General features: G+C 37.0%; 1 protein-coding gene across 2 annotated transcripts in view; it reads left to right on the top strand.

Moving 5' to 3' along the window:
* WDR70 (WD repeat domain 70) overlaps nucleotides 1–20,442 on the top strand; it is a 133,705-nt gene that overhangs the window by 58,726 nt on the left and 54,537 nt on the right. For both annotated transcript variants that reach the window (XM_017823660.1, XM_017823659.1), the window contains exon 10: nucleotides 15,824–15,998. In XM_017823660.1, coding sequence (XP_017679149.1) covers nucleotides 15,824–15,998 — 175 coding nt within the window. The remainder of the gene's footprint in view (nucleotides 1–15,823; nucleotides 15,999–20,442) is intronic.

A 20,442-nucleotide genomic window follows, 5' to 3' on the forward strand; every position in this document is an offset into this window, starting at 1 on the left:
TTTTTGTCTAACCTTCTGCTGAAGGTTAGCACCCTTTTAACAGGATTGATAGAATGAATATTGTGAACATTCCTCATTGGCTTTGGTAGAAAGACAGTGGCCTGGTTTAAAGACCCTCTTCATCAGGTTACATTCAGATGAATGATTTAGCAGTGAAACAGCCAGACAATAATTTCTTAGACAATTCTAAATAGAACTTCAAGTAGATATAAAATAACATCCATTTATTCAAAATACAAATGAATTAAATATTTAACAAGTTGCTAATTTGCTTCCTTGTTCCCGAGCCTTCAGTTGTAACTTGCATAATATTTCAAGTTTTTGGTTCTTTGAAGTGAAAGCTGAAGTATTCACGCCGTCTTACCAGTTTCAAGAGTGTAAGGTGTTGGAACAGTAGAAAATATTGCGATGTTTCCAAAAGTGGTAGAGCTGTGGAAGATCCACATACTTTCTTTGGAAATATATATAATTGTGTGGAATATAACTTAAAAGTATTCCATGCATATTCAGTGCCATAATACAGGAAGACTTTAAGGCAGTGAACCTTACAAGCTTTTTTTCCTTCTCATGACTATTTGTGAATCAGAAATTAACTTAAGGCACTCTCAACTGTTGCAGATAATACTATTTAGAACTAAATATCAAATGTATGTGACTAGTGCAACATCTATAAAACTCAGAGCAGTGGGAAAGTTAGAGGTACAGGAAGTAACGAAATGTTATGGGTTCAAAGAAACATGATGTTCGTGTGCATGCACACAAGTGAACATCAAGAGTAAGGAACTAATAGTGTGGTACCTGGTCCCAAAATAAAGTAATTTTTAAATTGTTTTTTAACTACTCTGTCAGTTAAGGGTTTTACATCTCTATCTCAGTGTTTACCTGATACTTTTTGTTTCCATGCAAACCTGGTTTAACCAGTGTTTTATATCCTCTGTTACTGTTTAAGTACTTATATTAAAATGCCATGTGGATTATCCAAAAACTTGTTCTCAAGAGTTGCATGAGGTAAAAATAAAGCAGAATTGGCGTTTATGAAGATCGAATTACCTAGGGGGATTTGTATATCCACTTTATTTATGCTCAAAAGTTGATGTTTTATTTTTTATTTCAGCGATAGCAATTCAGCTGTTGCCAACAACAAGGCTTAGGAATTATTGAGTCAATTATGTTAAGTTCTGGTGAGCTTTTTCTTTCTCCTATCTCTGGACCATCTGAGTTCTCATGCTTTGGTGCAGCAGCATGGTATTTTGCAGGAACAGGGAGCATTGTGGTTCTGTAGGGTTAAAGTTCTGTCAATCTTTTTAAAATCTCCCTCAATTAGACGAAATTTTCAGTCTTTGGAAAAATTGTCTCTGGAGACTTGTTTGTAATACAAGAGTGCCTTCATCAAAAAAGTGCTGTTATCTCAGATGTGTATAGTAATTCGCACTGCACTGGCATAGCAGTTTGCTTTTTGTCTTGACATGTGTAAAGGTGTGAAGTCCATTACTGATACATGAGGATGGCTTCTCCTAGACTAACTTATCTATTTATAGATACGTATGCAGTGCAGAGCTGATTAAGAGAGCACAGCAAATGAGCAGGCCTGGTTAAGAAGAGTTTGAGTAATGACTGTACTGGCCCTTGCTGAAAGCTGTATGTTTACAAAAGGGTTAGTAAAGCTATTTTTGTCTTTATAAACCATGTGCGTTTACATTAATATTTTTCTGAAGTTTTTCTTGATTGAAATGTTAGCTGTTGCAATAAGATAAGCAGTCGATTGTAAGAGCTTACATTTGAGGGCTGTTACAACTGACATTTTTACTGCATAAATTCACTTTTAAAGGGTCCACACAGTTTCAGGTAGATTATCTTAGGAATTAAAAATTTAAATCAAAAGGGAAACTTCTTGCAATGCAGAGAAAATGGGGGAGCAATGCACACTAAATTGTGCCAGTTCTTTTTCCTCATTTATTTAGGCACTGTGCTTTGATCTTCCGATTTTGTTTTGAGGATTTGCCCCTAGTCTCATATATTGGTTCCATGACTAGAGCAGGGTTTGGGTTTTTTTTTAATGATAGCTTGAGAATTTTTGACAACTTCTAAGTTTACGATACAAGAAGTAGGGGAAGCTCATTCTGTTAGCCAACGTAAGAGAAACACAAGAAAAGGTAGGGGATCACCCAGTGGTGATGGATCATAAATTAAGAATTTGTAGTTTCTACACAGTAGTTTACACTTATATCTGGTGCGTGTATAAATGCAGTGACTTTAGTAAATATGAAGGTTTTCATGTTGTTTGTGTGCAAAGAGCAGATGTGATGCGACAATACTTTTTTTCTCTCATTTAGAAGGGAGATTACATGCTTTCAGTCAAGATGGTTCATCTTTTTTAGTCATAGGAACTGCATGGCAGCTTAGGAATTTCTATCCTGGGCTGTCTAAAATCAGCAGTAGCTTTTGGGTCTAAACAACTGGTCATAGGTATGTGCAAGAGGAGATTTTGACATCTCTTGGGCCTCTAAAAGCTGAGTTATTTTTCCACAAAATTGAGGGTGCCAAGAGGCACAAAATTGTTTAAGGAGCCAAATCCAGTTGCAGATCACCAATCTGACTTGTTTGCATCTATTACTGAAAGCTCCTTTGGTTCAAGATTTGAACATAAAAGTATATAAAATTAAAAACTGTGTTTTAGAAATGGCTTAATTTTTAAGAAATTGTCCTGCTCTGCAGCAGCCTCACCTCAAGTCCTGTGTGCAGTTTTGGGCACCACAGTATAAGAAGGACATCAAATTGTTAGAGTGTATCAGAAGAAGAGGGACCAAAATGGAGAAAGGTCTTGAGGGCAACACTAATGAGAAGAGGCTGAAGTCACTTGGCTTGTTCAGCCTGGAGAAAGGAAGGCTGAAGGGGGACCTCACAGTATGATACACCTTCCTTATGGGAGACAGTGGAAGGGGAGGTGCTGATCTCTCTCGGGAGACCAGCGACAGGACATGAGGAAATGGAATGAAGCTGCATCAGTGGAAGCAGGCTGGACATGAGGAAAAGGTTCCTCACTGAGGAGGTGGTTCATCGCTGGAAGAGGCTCCCTAGGGAATTGGTCCCAGCATCAAGCCTGGCAGAGTTCAAGGAGCACCTGAATGAGACTCTTAGTCATGTGGTTTAGTTTTATGTAGATCTGCAAGGAGCAGTGATCCTGATGGCTCCCTTCCAACCTGAGATATTCTGTGATTCTAAGAAAATAAGAATTACAAATTTTGCTGAGTCCCCAGGTAAAAGGAAGAGTAGAGCTGGGCATTTGCACTTGCTTAAAAAATAGCTGAATTGTTGAGGAAGCATCCACGAATTCTAGCTGGGATAAAAAGAGTGGTTGAGAATTTTCCTGCTACTTGATTGACCTGTGTAGGAGCACTTTTGGGGGCAAGTTAAAATTTGATTGTTGCAGTGTGTGAATGGGTATTTGTTAACTACTCATGAGTGCAGTAGGGACGGAGATGTAAGACGTGTCTTTACAACTTGTAGGACAGCAGACATAAGTTGCCAGCTGATACTTCTGCAGTTTTCCCAGTATCCATCTCCCAGTAGCTCTGAAAGTCAGTGACGTTGATGCCATTTGTATGTCTTTGTTGTGATTTTGGACTTAGTTCCATTCTTACTATCTTTTGAGCAGACTTCTGTTGGTTCACAGAATTTTAGATATAAGAAGTGTGGGTCCCTGCCAGAAATATTCATATCCTCTAAATGCATTGTAAAGTACCCTTTCAAGTTTTCTGGAGTCACAGAATAATTTAGGTTGAAGAGGACATCTGGAGGTCATCTGTTTCAGTTCCCTGAGTAGTGAAAAGCCAACTCAGATCAGGTTGCTCAGGTAGCAGCAGGCTGTGCAGTGAACTAAAAGGTGAGTTTCTGAACAGACAGAAATTTCAGGGCTTTAGGCTATGGAGGATTAGAGCACTAAAAGTAACATATTTAGACTGTAGAGCTATTTGATTTTTTAACTGAATTGAGCTATGAAACAAGTAACTTCTCTTGCGTTCTTTTATTTAAAAGGAAAAAAAGATTATTAAGGGTATTTTCTTTGTTGTTTATGTCCTGCCCTTGCTGTTTTTGAATCTTTTAAGTCCAACAAAAAAATAACATTTTCCTCCATGTGGAGAACATAGTTGATAAGAGAGCATAAGTCCCTTAGTTTTCATCTTCAAAAATCATAAAATTTAATACTATTTTATCCACTAATATTTTGCTTTAGACTTTTAACCTTACAGAAAAGTCAGAAAGGAGTAGAGAGGCTTCTTCAGTAGCAGCAGCATTATTATGTGAGCAGACTATGGTGATGAGTATATGAAAAAACGATGCTCTGTGTGTTTGTCCAGACAGATGTGGGACTGTATCATGTTTTGGAGTTCTGAGGCTAAGAACCATATTTCTTTTCTACAAGAGATGTTCTCTTCCTTTCTGAATTTTAGTGAGGATGAGGGAAGCGCCTTATATTTTGGTGTATATTCCAGAAAATATTAATTACTGCACTTATATCTGGTGGATATAAGTGGAATATATAATTGATACTTCAATTTGCATTTACTTTATGGACTACAGTTTGTCCTGGTCTCTGTAAGTAGGTAATTAAGTTTTTATAGAGATTATACTACAACATGCTATAAATGATACTTCATGCAAAAGTAAAGTAAAACAAAGTAAAACTCACTTTTAAAATTTTCTGTAGTCCAAAGAGCATGTTAGTCTGTGCAGTTGAGTCAAACTTTGCATTATTTAGAATAGATTCTGTAACTTCAAAATCAAAATACATTTAAGACTTAATTTTATCCCTGTTGTTACTTACCTCTACTAGATTGCAGTTCATTGCTAATGGACCTGCAAAAAGTGGCTGTGAGTGAGATCTAAGATGACAGCAGAACCAGTTAAAACTAATTGTCATGCATGTAGGATAAGCTGAGGTGTTTCCTCAGAGAGCTTTGGACTACTTGACTGCTTTAATTTCAGATGATTTTTCACCAGTGTAATGGAGAGTTCTGCTGAATGTTAGTTCCAGTTTAAGTTATTTAATGGAGTGAAGAAAAACTTGAGATCCAAGTGAACCTAAACTATTTTATAGCCATGACTAATCAGCTTTTTAGAAAGCATCCTGTTTTCCTAGTAATTAACCGCTCCTTCTTTTGCAGTATCATGCAAGGCTGCTCTTGAGTAATTTCAATTCATTCAGGTGACAGTAACTTGAACTGTCAAGATGTTCTTTACTAGAAGTCTTCCCCTTTGATCTTAATCAGATGTACCCCCTGGAGAGGTTGATTACATCCCACTCTTATCTTTTCTAAGTGGGAGATGAGATCTCAGTTCATTACCTTCTTGCCCCACTTGGAAAATGACACAAAATTGTATCTACTCATACTGTCACAACTTTCAGAAGTGAATCACATAACATCTGTAATTCATCTAATGTTCTGTGTAGAAATAATAATATTGAAGTTATATATAAATTCATTTATGAAGGACTTTTTGTATGTAAAGTGCTACATAGTCTCAAGGAAATACCAGTGCTGAGGTTTTTAAATAGCACAGTGTTGACATAGACTTTGGATTATTGTTAATTCAAAAGCGTATTGACTCTTCACAGAGCTCAGTATACTTCATTAAAATCACTGAATCTGTTACTCACTGGATGAAAAGATTTTAAGGGGATGGTTCTCTAACTTACCCTGTGGCTGGTTTTCTGAAGACTTGCGTTTAGATATTTGGCTGATTTGAACTGAAGAAATTACACGCCTTGATGCAGACACCCAAGATTTCCATCCTAATGACTGATGCAAAGGAAAACAACTGTTTTCTTCAGACAGACTTGTATGTGAAGACATCATCAACAAGAAACAAAGCTGTCAGTGTCAGTGAGGAAGTCATTCAAAATCAGCAAGCTTTTTTTCTCTTAGTGCACAAATTTAGCTGCACAAATGCTTATCACTTAAGCATGCTATCAAATATATTCACTGTTTCAGGGAAATACAAAAGGAAAGTAATATTTAGGGAAATACTAAGGGAGAAAGGCTTATAGGAACACAGGTGTGATTGTCATGTTCAGATTTTGCCTTTACATTGGCTTATGGAAGGGATTTTGTCAAATAAACCGAATCCATTATAATTACCTTGAGTTAAACTTGCGAAAAAATTCTTCAAGGAAGAAGCTATCACAACAACAGAGACTGGAACTCCTAAATGAATTATATTTTAACTTATGATCCCTGCAACTGCTGCTTTCAGTACAGTACATACCTTTAATTTGGAGACCATTTTCTTAGTCTGAAGAGGCCTTTTTCTGTACCACTTTTTTTGGAATCTAAACAGTGCTCTGGAGCATGTTTGTGTGTTGCTTTTTTTGTTTGTTTGTTTTGTTTTAAATACCTCAGTGATTTGCTTTCTAATTCATCTTCAATAGAATTTGAATGTATTTAAGATAGTGCTCTGGTCTCTTCTCAAAAATATGTCCTCTCAATAACATCATTTCCCTATTATGTATTTTTTTTCTTCTGCATTAGTTCTTGAAGCTGTTGGTTTGATTTGGTGAGGTTTTGATGTAAGGAAAATTCTGCTGATTATTATTAGCTGGATTGGAACTTACTTATATCTGTTAATGGAGTAGACATATAGTAATGTTGTTCTTTTGTTTTTATTAAAAAATTTCTGTCACTCACTTTCTTTGGGATCTTCCACCTTTCTGTGTGAATTATGTATTAATACCTTTTACTGTCTTCCAGGATACCATTTACATTCAAAGTGGATTGCTGGTATCTTAGAATTTTTAAAAAGGGAAGAAAGTCTCTAAAACTGTTAGGTCCCAGGTGAAACTTAATGTTTTGAATTAAAGCATTCAGAATCTTTGAATGAGAGACTGTAGATAGCAGGATATTTATCTGAATTTTGCTTTGTGATGTGTACTACAGTGGGAATTCACAAGAGGGAAAAAAATGTCTAGAGCAGAATCTTGGGAGTTTCTTTTATGATCCATTCTGAAATACTCCCATTGGTGTGACTGGATGCTCTTTCTTGTGCTTTGACTTAACAGCTGTTGTTGATAGTTGATAAATGTCAACATTTAAAATATAGAATTGAGTTTTTTTCTGTGTTATATGTTGTCGTTCCTTCTCTCTGCCAATGCGAGTGCAAAGTATGTCTGCTGTAGTCTTTGAAAAGGATGGAATTTTGGAGTTGGTCATTTTGATGAGCTGATCTGAAGATATTTTGGGAGAATTTTCGGGTTTTGGAGGAAGTAAAAATATACTTTAAAAAAAATTAGGTGCAGAATTCTGAAGAGTATTTTTTTCATCACTTTAGACAAGCACATAGAAGGGTATAGCTGAAATAGATATGTAATTCATATGCAAATACAATATAACTTTATGTATGGAATCTGCTAATTAAAAAAATTTATAAGACTTGTATTATGTTATTTACTGTCTTGTTTCTAGGCAATAACTCTTTCTGCTCTTAAATTTTTTACCTTTTTAGAGAGTACCTTTTTGTATTGGTAGCCTCACCAGGGTTTAATCTGGGAAAACACAAAAATTATTCAGTCTGGAAAGCTTGTGAGCTTTGCATTTCATTAAAAACAGACTCCTTATGTCATAAGTTAGAGGTTCTGTTGGCAAGTTTTCTACTGTGTCTTTACAGTGTAACCTCTGAAGGGTCATAGAGGTCATACTGGTGGGTAACCCTTTGCATCTGAATGCATCTGTTGGCCAGTTCCTCATTCAGAAGTGATTGTATGTCATAACTCACTAGTATTTGCTGCTGCTGTTTTCCTCTCATGGATATGCTGCACAGCTGACTTGAAAGCAGTCATGCCAAATCTGGCGTGACATTATAATTTATATTCTGTTCTTTGCTTTTATTCTCCTTAATCTCTCTCTGTCCATCTCTACTCTTCTCCTTTATTTCCATTAGTTCTGGTTTCTTAGCCCAGCTAATACTCATTTAGTTCTCTGTCTCATTTTCTAGTTCCATTTTCCTCAAGTGTTTTGTATATTGGCCAGCAGTGGGATTGTTGCTTAGTAATTCAGAATGTCTGCTCACCATGCTCTCCATCACGGGTGGGAGTGGAAGGCTTAGACAAAGTTACTAAAGAAGTCAAAGACTCCGAGTTATTGAGTCATGAGGTGCAGAAAAGACTCCCCTGCTTTCTAAACTCCTTTTTGGAGACAAGTTAAGGTGCAGCTGAATCCCATCTTAGCCTCAGATTGTGTCAACCGTTTAAATTTAGGGAACTGTTGAGTTGTGATTAAATCACTTTGTCCCGCAGGTTTTAATTGTGGCAAAACAGATATGTTTATATGAAGTGAATTATTTATTATGACAGATGAACAGATGAGTGAACAGATGAAAGATCTTAATCATAATCATTTACTACAGCATGTAAAAGCTAAAAACCTACTAGCAGGGTGTAATATAACATAAAATAGTATAATGCACTGTATCAAAGCAATTATATTAAAAGCAATTGTATCAAAGCTAGCAAAAGAAACAGTCGTTAAGTAGGGGTTGATATAACTCACCATATGAGATAGTAAGCAGATCTCTCTCTTAACCCCTGGGGAGTAAGCGTGAAGAGGTATCCCTGCTTCATGAGAGAAGTTCCACACTTCAAGGAAATATGTGGAGGAATCTGCCGTATGAAAGTTGGACTGGCCTTTTATAGTTATAAAGTAATGGACTGGTAGTCAGATTTACAGGCCAGCAACTCACTTGTGTGTCAAATCCTGCTTCAAAAAGCAGGATGTGTGTTTGAAGGTTGGTGAACCAGGCTGGCTTTAGCATAATTCAACACCAAAAGAGCACCCAGGTGCCAGCAGCAGAACTTGCATGATGGCTTGCCTTGTGTGCATTCTGTGCTCGGATTCTAGGCCTTGTCAGGGTAGGCCATCCTGCCATACTCTCTCAGACATGCTTATGTGTCGTTTTAATTTTGAGTTGGCTGCCCCCCCCCTAAATAGTAATTATAATGCAGCTGTACTTGTACATACAAATGATGGTAATTTCTCCTATTGAAAAAGGCTACCAGTCTTATTTGAAACTTTGGAAAAATATGGTTTCAGAATTGCTTAACTCATTTGCTGTATATCACGTACATGTTTTTTTACTCTGTTAAATGTTTTATCTGGTAAAGTTTCTGGGGGTTTTTTTTATATTTAGGTTTTATGTAAGTAACAGAAAAGCTGAAGAATTGTTGTAAATTAAGTTGTGTAAATATTTTTGGCAATTCCTTCCATAGCTATGATTTTACATGTGTTGGATGTGACTTTTCTTGTATTCTGGTTCAAATTATTTTAACTCTCTTCAGATGCTGGAAGTAAGTAGCTTATTTAGAAGTTTTCTGCCAAACAAGTATGGAAAGTTTCTCTGGATTTCTCCATCTGTTTGTATGTACAAATTTTTTCCGTATCTGGCAGGTGATTCAAACTTCATTGCATCCCATGTGCTCAACAGAAGAAGACAGTAACTTAGTTCTGCTGAAAGGGGGCAAAATGAATACAGTAATGGAAGTTTTCTTGCTGACAATAAGGTTGTTTTATGTGATAAAAAAAGAATTTTAAAAAAATTTTCCTCTAGCATCCGTTGCCTTTTTTATAAAGAAGCTTAATTTAAAAACTGTGTTCTCTATCACTGATGAGATGACTTTAAACCTTGTACTAGGAAGATGAATTTCATTGCTGCAGTTATAGCTTTCCAAGGAAGTCTTTTTGGACGACCTTGTGTTACAAAGATAGACATTATAATACGTTACAAAGGTAAGCATTATAATGTGGTTACTGGATGTACAACATTAAACCTGATCTGTACTTTTAGTAATAACGTACTCAGTTACTTCTTTTGTGTTTGAAGTGATAAGAAGAGACTTAACTATTAAGAATAGACTTAAAATATGTATCCTATATAAAATGCCAGTAACATTCAATATTGTGCAATAGAGTTTTGCAGTCCAGTAGAAACAGAGGAGATGGAACAGATGGAGAAGCTTAGTGGAATTTGACAGGTCTTAAAGATTGAATTGGTTCACTTCTTGAATTTCAACAGATTCTATTAGGGCAATGTCTTGCTGATTCATGACTTAGAAGAAATTTTCTGTGCTTGCAGACTGGGAAATGCAGCTACATACCTATAATAATTTGTGTCATGCAGCAGCACTGCCAATAATTAATTTTATTAGAAATTCTAACTTAGTAATAACATCATAAGAACATTAAAAAGGGACAAAAAAGAGAAAAACTGTTCTTGGGGAAAAAAAACACAAACCAAAACCCCTCAAAACTCCCTTGAACCTCAGTAATTAAATTACTTGTTTATTATGGGTCATTTAGCTTCTCAGTGGTCACGAAAATATACACATTACCTTTCCAAAAGAACATTCCCCTGCTTTTCTAAGTTACTTTGAGTTGCTCTTGGCAAATATAAGAACTATACAAAATCAGTTTTGCAAAATCTGTTTTGCAGATGTGGAATCCACCATTTAAAATGTTAAATTTAAACATGTGTATGTGCACCCTTTTTCATGGCAGTCTTAATGGAAAAGAAATGTATGAAAAAGAAATTAAAAATGTTCATGTGATTGTACTTATCATTCAGTATATTAAAACTCGATGTCATAAACAAACAACATTATAAGTTGGAGGATAGTTTAAAAAAATCCCTATATGTGGTTTTTGCTAGAGAACAAACTTTCATTAAACAGTTTGTTTTCAGGTGGAAAAAATCCCTCATTCTGGAAATGTTTTTGTTTTGTTTTCAGTGGAGTTCAAAAATATCTTGTTTTTATTTATCAACAGATAAATATTAGTATAAATAAACTTCTGCTAAATGGTGCAACATAGAGCATAAAACAGTGTTATTGTTTCATCCCACTCTTTTTTAGGCTGGAGGAGATACTCTTAGTGAGAGGGGTTTTTTGACCAAAATGGGTGTCCTAGAAATAATCTGATTGAGGCAGAGGTAAAATTTTTTTACTCGCTTCAACACAAACAACATACTGGACCCAGAGAGCTTAAGAGGTGAAAATGGAACTTTTGTAACGCAAACTCATTTATTTTTTCATTATGTATGAGGAGGAGGAAGAATCATTAAATGGTATAAAATATTCTGGAAAAAACCCAGAGGCTTTTTAATTCCAAATTGTACTCTCAGTTGATGGTTATGTGGTGTGGTGACTGAGACTCAGTAGCAGAAGTGAAGAGAATATACGGAAGCAGTCTTAGAGTAGTTTTGCAATATTGCCAGTTTAAAGGCAATATTTCCTGAAAGGAAATTATTTGGGTTTCTATGCTTCTTTTCCTTTTTATCCCCTTTCCTTCTGTCTAGAATGGGGGGAGTTAAGTATTAATCATAGTATCACGGAATGATTTGGGTTGGAAGAGACTTTAAAGATCATCTAATTCCAACCTCCTCCCTCCTCCTGCCAAGGACGGGGATGCTACCAACTAGATCAGGCTGCTCAGAGCCTTGTCCAGCTTGGCCTTGAAGACCTCCAGGGATATGGCATCCACAACTCCTCTGAGCAACCTGTGCCAGTGCCTCACCACCCTCACAGTAAAGAATTTGTTCTTAATATCTAAGTTAAATTTCTCTTCTTCTAGTTTAAAACTGCTGTCCCTTGCTCTATCACTGTCTGATTGTGTAAAAATCACTTTCCCTCTTTTTTATAATCCCCCTTTTAGTACTGGAAGGCACTCTAAGGTCTTCCTGCAGCCTTCTCCTGTTTGAACAACCCTAACACTCTAGCCTTTCCTCATAGCAGAGGTGCTCCAGCCCCCTGATCATCTTCACTGCCTCCTCTGGACTGCCTCCTCTGGACCTGCTCTGGCAGGTTCATGTCCTTCGTATGCTGGGAATCCCAGAGCTGGATGCAGCACTCCAATTTGAGTCTTATGAAAGTGGAGTAGAGGGGCAGAATCGAATCCCTCGACCTGCTGCCAACATCCTTTTTTGGATGCAACTCAGGACATGTTTGGCTTTCTGGGCTGCAAGCACACATTGCTGAGTCAAGCCCAGCTTTTCATTCATGAGAATCCCCAAGTCCTTCTTGTCAGGACTGCTCTCAGTGAGTTCTTCTCATATCTGGGATTGACCCAACCCAGGTGTAGGACCTTGTACTTAGACTTGTTGAACTTCATGAGATTCACATGGGGCCACTTCCCAAGTTTGTTCAAGTCCCCTTCGATGGCAGAGAAATTAAACGCCATAAGGGAAAGGGCCTGGAAGAAGGCATGATAACACCAAGGTTGTGGGTTTGAACTCTGTATGCGCCATTCACTAAAGAGTTGGACTCAGTGATCCTTGTGGGTCCCTTCCAACTCAGAATATTCTGTGAAGTAAGTTCCAAGTATAAATTATAGACAGAGGAAAGCATCAAAGTGCCTGCTGAAAGAAGGGACATGATGCTCAGATGGATATTGAGGGAGCATGAAGGGTGAAAGGAGTGTCAGAGCAGATTAACGTGTGTCAGACTATGCGATGAAGGCCCTTAGAATGGGGTATCACAGAATCAATTACATTGGAAAAGACCTGTGAGATCGAGTCCAACTTGTGCACTGAACACCACTGTGTCAACCAGACCATGGCTGGCACCAAGTGCCGTGTCCAGTCATCCCTTGAACACCTCCAGGGACAGTGGCTCCACCACCTCCACAGGCAGCCCATTTCAATATCTAATAACCCTTTCTGTAAAGAAATTCGTCCTAATGTCCAACCTAAACATCTCCTGGTACAGTTTAAGGCTATGTCCTCTCATTTCCAGTGAAGGTATGTCCTTGAGGTTCTTCAGCAGTCCCTATTTCTAGTCCATCGCTGGTCTGAAGGAAAATATTAAACATACATAGTTTACAGACGACTCTTGATGTTTCGGATGGTGGTGATTCCGTCTGAAACAGTGCTAAGCTGAAATTTTGCCCATGGTATTATGAGATGTGTTTGCAATATGATGTGCATTTTAAAATAAAAATAGGAAATATTTCCATAAAGAATACGTTAAAGAGTTCAGTCTTAGCTCAACAGTCAAGGGCTCTTTAGGTATGATTGACAAATTTCTAACTAATATATAGATGACTTCTTATAAAATATTTATTTTATTTTAGTAGAAAAATTTTCTCATTAGATCCAGTAGCAGTAAGGCAGCAGTACTGTAGGCTGTGTGGGCATTTTTGACAGGGCGTGTAACTCATATGTGTGGGAATGTGGCCAACTGTCTGCAGCAGAAGCAGCAGTTCAAGAAACTTGGATTTTTCAGCTGACCTACTGATATTACACTTGATTTAGGGCTCATATTTTTTTAATGTGTGTTGCAGGGAGTAAGAGTATACAAGTACTTCTTCCTTTACAGTGGAAAGGTAAAATGATAAGAAAGTTTGAATATGCTCTGTAGTGTTGCAGAACTGTTGAGGTTTTGACAGAATGTTGAACCCTAAAAGGAGGCAACTTAAGGTTTTAAAAAAGTCTTTCCATGCCAGCAGAAATAAAGAATTAAGATGATAAAGGATGCTTGAGAGATTGTTTTTGGAATTACATCTGAGATGGTTGTGAGGCATCTGAGATGAAGGGCAGATAGGGAGGGGAAGGCAGGCTTTAAAAGTTCATTGCATGTAATCGTGTTACCATCTAAGAAGGGGAATGCCAAGGCTGTCCTTGGAAACTTGTACTGTAAGAGAGGATGTAGCTTTTCAGTAGGAGGTGATCATCACTGAAGGAAGAAGACAGGCTGAAGGTATAGGTTATTCAAATGAGATTTTGGAAGGATTGAAGCAGCCTACAACTTCCTTGTGAGGGGAAGCAGAAGGGCAGGCAGTGGTCTCTTCTCTGTGGTGATGAGTGACAGGACCCAAAGGAATGGCCTGAAGTTGTGTCAGTGGAAATTTAGGTTGAATATCAGGAAAAGGTTCTTCCCCCAGAGGGTGGTTGGCCACAGGAAGAGGCTCCCCAGGGAAGTGGTCATAGCACCAAGCCTGACAGAGTCCAAGAAGTGTTTGGATGATACTCTCAGGCAGGTGGTGTGACTCTTGGGGGTGTCCTGTGCAGGGCCAGGAGTAGGACTCAGTGATCCTTGTGGGTCCCTTCCAACTCAGCATATTCCGTGATTCTATGATATTATGAGGGAAAGGGAATGGGAAAAGACTCAACTTTTGAGCAAATACCACAGTGGGAGAAAGTGTTGATGTACCTGCTGAAAGGTAGGAAACTCAGATGGTTATTGACAACACATTGAGAGGAAGAAGGGAATCTTAGAATCACATAGCGATTGAAGATGGAAAAAACCTCTGAAGATCCTCTAATTGACCTAATCATAATAGTAATCTGTTTAATTTTAAATAAAAATAATTTTAAAAACTCCAAACCTCAATAAAACCTCCAAAATCTCAAACCCAAATCAGTCATCAGAACGCTCAGATGTCTTATGGTGGGGCTCCAAGTAGAATGATTAACGGATGCCTTACAGATACAAGATTTGAAGACTTTTAAAGCTGAAACTAACCTTGACTTTATTAGGGACAACTGGATTCATTCTAACTTAGTTACTGATTTCTCATTACTGTCATTAAATGTGCAATTAAATGTAACTTCTATGAGCTCTTTCCAGCTCATTTTCTTGTCTGTTTTATTCTAGAGTTATATAAATGTCAGCTCTGTGGCCTGTCTGGTCTTGTAGCTCTGATGGAAGTTCCTAATGTTATACTGTGGTGTCTTGTCTCTGTCAGCTCTGTGGCCTGTCTGGTCTTGTAGCTCTGATGGAAGTTCCTAATGTTATACTGTGGTGTCTTGTCTCAGTCTGGAGAAATGGCAGCCTTTGTTAGAGTTGTATTTGCTTTGCTGGAGACCAGTGAATTATGTGCTGTTGGATCATAGGCAATGTTTGTATAGTCTAAACAAATGAGGTTGTCTTGAGAACTTTGAGTTTTTTTCTTTCTAAATAAATGATCTTCCTTCCTTTGCCAAATCCTGAAACTCTTCTCTGCATTAGATGCCAGAAGAGTTTTGAATTTTTATCTGGAAAGACCTCAACGTATTAAATGGACAGAAAACATTTGTATCTGAGAATTTTAGTTCTCTCTCATTTGGATGTTTTTGTGTATCTAAGGAACAGTGAATATCCAGGCAGATACTCTTTTTCCATTAAAAACAGAAAGGATGTATTTATTTTGCTAATAATGTGAGAAGAACTTAACTCGAAAAAATAATATTACATAAATGAGTATTGGTAAAGTATTTGAAGAACACTTTTATAATTGAACTCTAAGACCTTCAGGATTAGTGGAAGAGAACTAGAATAAATAATATTGCAATTAATGTTCAAAATGCCTTTTAAAAAAAAAGGTCTGAAGAATAACCGATAAGTTAAAAGGAGAATTTTCAGTTGTTGTCAAGTGAGAATAATAAAGAAAATCTGTTCCATTAATACATTTGTTCCTGTTTCCTGAAGTATTCGTTCTTCACAAAGGATTGAATACTTTCATCTTGATTTCCAGTGACAGTGGAGACTATGTAGTACCTGTTGTTATCTTTAGTACCATTTGTTATCTTTCCAATTGTAAATAAGTTATATATTTACATGAAATTTTGGGAAAAACTGTCTTAGTTTTTTTGAATGTTTATTTTTAACCTTCAGACTCGTTTTAGTGAATACGATGTTTCTTACTTGGAAAATTGTCATCATTTTTTTGCCATTATAACTTAATTGGAACAATGTTATATACCATCTATGCTGGAAAATGGGTTTGGTTATGTCACAAAAAGAGTTATTTCATATGTATCAACTTTATCTAAACCAACTGTTTATTTAAACTCTTTTTTCCAGAACTGTGAGGACATGGGATGTTAACAATGAAAAAAAGCACAAAAGTGTATTTAAGCCTCGATCAGCTCAAGGAAAACGGGTGATTCCTACAACTTGCACATACAGCAGAGATGGTAAACTTATTGCAGCTGGCTGTCAAGATGGCTCTATCCAGATCTGGGATAGGAATATGAGTGTAAGTCAAGTATTTGACTTGTGTGCTTCTAATATATCAGGTGCTAAATGTTGAAGCTGATAAAATCAATTCTGGTAATTTATCTTTTATTTTATTTCCCCTGCTCTCCTTCCCCCTCTGTCCTGAAAACTAAATAACTCGTAGGCATAACTTAATATTGTTTCTGCCTTTCTACAACTGATCATTCAGTTTAAAACACTGAGAAAACTCCTGACAGTCTGTTTGAAAAAAAAAAAAAGTTTGGCCAGATACCTGTATTTAGAATATTATTCATTTAAGGTGCAGTGTGTGAGAAAAGCTGTAATTACTTGTTGGTTATTACATAATTTATTTGAGATATTGAATACATTAAGAAGTAACTCTTAAAACTTTATACTGGAATCAGTTATTAATCCATATAGTAGAGGAGAATAGCACCTAAGCAGGTGAGGATAAGGCCAGTGCTGCACATTAAGTGGCAAATATTTTCATATTGTCCAATGTGTAAAAATTAACATTGAGGCAAATTTGAACAATTCACGTAAACGCATGAAAATGACTCAGAAACAGTCAGAATGGAAACTATTTCAAAATTATGAAATATTTCTGTTCATATTGAACTCAAATTTGAATTTTCAGTAAAGACTTCAAGTGACAAAGAATATATAGAATTCTTGCTACTACTTTATAATTTGAAGCTTAGAGCAATCAGTGCTCGCTGTTGCTTTGTGTAGAATAGTTTACAAACCAGTCCAGTTCCAGGAGTTTAATTTTACAATGTCAAGTGCAAATTCACCAGGCTAAGCTTTACTGCTTCCAAAATTAATCTTCTTAGTAAATCCTCCATATCCTCTCTTTATGCACATCTTACCCAAGGAAGTGAAAAGAGTGGGATAAGTACCAATAGTGTAGATACTATGAGAAAATGAGAATTAGGTCAATTTTTTAGAGATTACAGAGGAAGTGGGGCGGGAAGGGCAGGATCCTTTGAATGAAACTGACATCATAAATCTCTGAAAGCTGTACAATTCCAGTAGGATGACTTGGAGGAAGTAATACTGAACTAGCACAGGTTATGTTAGCCTGTTCAACATCATCTTTCAAAACATTTGATTTTAAAAGGGAAAATAGACAATTTAGGGAGCTTTTCATGAAGATTGAAAAAGGTCTGTTGCTGGAGGCAGGAGGAAATGTATAGATTTAAAAGGAAAAGAAAGTCTGTTGATCATTCTCAAAGTACAGCCTGTATTTTGGGATTGTCATCTATTTTTATTTCTGTTTTTATTTCCAGTATAAACCCAGTAAAACTTCCTAATGGCATGAAGCTTGAGAATTCATCCTAAGTGTAAACTTGTTCTAACAGAATAATAAATTTTTCAGAGACTGGCTTTCATCACCTGTGTATGTTGTTTATTTTAACATATACAGTATTGAAATATTAAGCTTTCTGGTGTAGTTTTAACAATAGTGCTCTTGGTAGTCTGCTTTTTCATGTGGTTTTCCTTTTGAACTTTTCTGTGGCTGTAAGATGACATATTGCAATACTGATTGAGTGCAGTTTAAGGTGATTATGAGTAATTTAAAGATATATCCTGTGCGTCTTATGCACCAGTGGGTGACCCTTGTATAGCAATGAAAGACTGAAGTGATTTCGTAGTGGAAATTAAGTTGGTGGTGTCCTTGGGTTTGAATTTTTAAAGTCTAAAGAATTTTTGTCTTCGCCTTTGTTGGTATCATTAAGAAATGTGCAAGATTTTTGGGTAAAGGAGCAGTGTAAATTGGATTTTTAGTGGTATTGTTATCTAAACCTGCTGGTGTTCTCTGGGAATCCCTGTGTATAGCTAAAATCAGGTGTTCCAAAAGTCATCTTGATCAAATAGTTAGAAAAAGCCTTTGTCTTACACTTGGGAATGGGGAAGGGATAAGAAAAAATTTTTCAAAAGGAACGTGTGTTCAACATAACAATTAAAAAGAAGAGGATGAGACTGACTCCTGCAGTGGAATAATGAAAGCACTTACTGGCCTGACAGGATACAGAGACGCTTGCAAAGGCAAACAAGAAAATGTTAAGTCATTACAAACTGGTGCAGTTCTGGTGCTACGAAATGATATGTGACACAGGAAAAAAGGTAAAGCTGTGGAGGATTGAGATGTGAGGGGTAAACTGCCTGAAGAAATATGTAGTAGAAGTATTAGCTTCTGATTTTTGAACAGAAAGTTTTTAATTCCCTTTCAGCAAATCTTGTTTGGCTTAGTTGAAACAAGTGTAGAGCCATATATACAAACTTTGCTGTGCTGCAGTGCAACGTGTTTCAAGTCAAAATTACAAGAGCATTAGTGTTTAGCTTGAGAAAGCTCTATTGAGCCGGTAACGAAAATCACTGGTGGGTGTCTGAAATCAGAAAATAGTTGCTATATTTTCTTATATTTGATCAGTTAGGAATGATTCTGGCATCATTGTTTTAGACTATGGGTTTGGTCCATATGCAGCAGGAAGAAGGAAAGATTCAGGAAGATGTTTAAAGCTGTAGCTTATTTGACCATACTGTCATGACAGGGTTGACCCAATAAAGGCTTGTTGTGACTGACTGAATTTGGTTTTGCCTTTATGCAAAAATATAAATGACATTCTACCCTGATCTTGCATGCCTGTCCCACTGTTCCTGCATGTGACAGTAACACAACAAACTAAATCTGGGAAGATGTTCTATCGAGATGTTATGGCTCACATGACATACACATCCATAGTGCCTGTTATTCTGATGTCTGTAAAGGTTTTTAGATGCACTTGTTTTTGAGTCAGGTACAAACTGCTGTCAAACACAGAGCCCACTTTAAAAAGAGGGAAGTTTCTCTTCACTGAAAATGTAAAGCCCCTGCTTTCCCACAGGAGAAGGTTTGTGAATGCAGCACAGAATCACAGAGTGGATGAGATTGGAAGGGACCACAGTGGGTCATCTGGTCCAATCTCCCTGCTCAAGCAGAGTCATCACAGAGCACATTGCACAGGATTGCATCCAGATGGGTTTTGAATATTTCCAGTGAGAGAAACTCCACAACCTCTCTGTGCAAGTGCCCGGTCACCCCAACAGTAAAGAAATTCTTCCTTATGTTAAGGTGGAACTTCCTGTGCATCAGCTTCTGCCCACTGCCTCTTCTTATATTGAAATGCCAAGCAGCAGTTCCAAGGGCAGAAGTGAATACCCCAACAAGAAAGAGAGTATGATGATGCCCTTTCCTCGAGCAAAAGGGGTGCTCATTAGAGGCAGGCACAGTGGTGTAGTGCTTGTGGGAAGCCACCACAATACCACTTTACGAGGTGACAGAAGCCATCTGATGAAGCTCCCACAAATCTCCCTTGCCACTGTAGTCAGAGTTTCTGATGCTGGTATAGATTTGTTATTCTCTCTTTCGTGCATTACTTGCTACACCTGACTACAGGAATCCTACCGATGTGTTTATCAAAGGCAAACAAATTAAAAATTAACCTGTTGTGTGGTGGCATCCCCATCCCCACAGTCACATCACTTGTGTTGTACACTGCTCTGTAGTATAGAACTTGGTCTAGTATGGTGTAATTAAATAATTTTTGATTTTTTTATTATTATTATTTAGAGAAAGACAAGGTATTTTCTACGACATGTTTTATCAGTCCTGCTGAAGTCAAAGTAGCTGGTTTTTGTGAGTTAATTTCATTGGTTAGTTGTTTTTTTCCAAGTCACCTTAAAGCCATCTCAGTATCTGCTTTTTTTCTTAAATTATGTTGTTGTGTGTAGGAAGTGATTTTGGTGTGTGATCATTTCACTTCTTTAGTTCTGACTAGTAATGCACACCATGAATGTTTCATTCAGTTTTCTACTTCCACTGTTTTTTTGGTGTGATTCCAAATCTCCCAGCTGTATGTAGTGAGAGTAAAAACACTTTTGGAACTTTTGGAGGAAGATTTTTTTTCTTCTTCATGACACTGACATTGGTAACTTGTTAATGCTGAAGTTAGCCAAATGCATTCCTGCTCTGCCTTGCCTTTCTCCAAACTTCCTCAGCAGGATCATGATCCATTATAATCACCTGCCTCAGAGGATTTTTTTGTTTTGTCATAAATCTGTGTTATTTTCTCACGTGTATTATTTTGTCAGTGTATGTTTTTTCTTTAAGGTTCATGTACATGTGCATTTACAGTGCACATTAGCAGAACGATCTGTCAGTGTGTTTGAAATATTATGAACACTGTCAACTTGGCTTAAAATAACAGCTTCAAAGGACATAAAAAATAACTTCCTTCAAACTTTGAATGAATAGTGGAAACAATAGTGTGAAATAGTCAGTCATAACACAACACATTAGAACTCTCTGAATTTAAATGTTCTGAGACGTGGAGAAAAGTGTCTGGCAAAGATGGAGAGTTGAAGAGCATTAGTGGTTAAAATAAGACAGGATCTTGAAAATTATTGATTCACAGGGCAAT

The sequence above is a fragment of the Lepidothrix coronata genome, unplaced genomic scaffold, assembly GCF_001604755.1.
Source record: "Lepidothrix coronata isolate B3197 unplaced genomic scaffold, Lepidothrix_coronata-1.0 Scaffold104, whole genome shotgun sequence".
In the NCBI taxonomy this organism is placed as follows: Eukaryota; Metazoa; Chordata; class Aves; order Passeriformes; family Pipridae; genus Lepidothrix; species Lepidothrix coronata.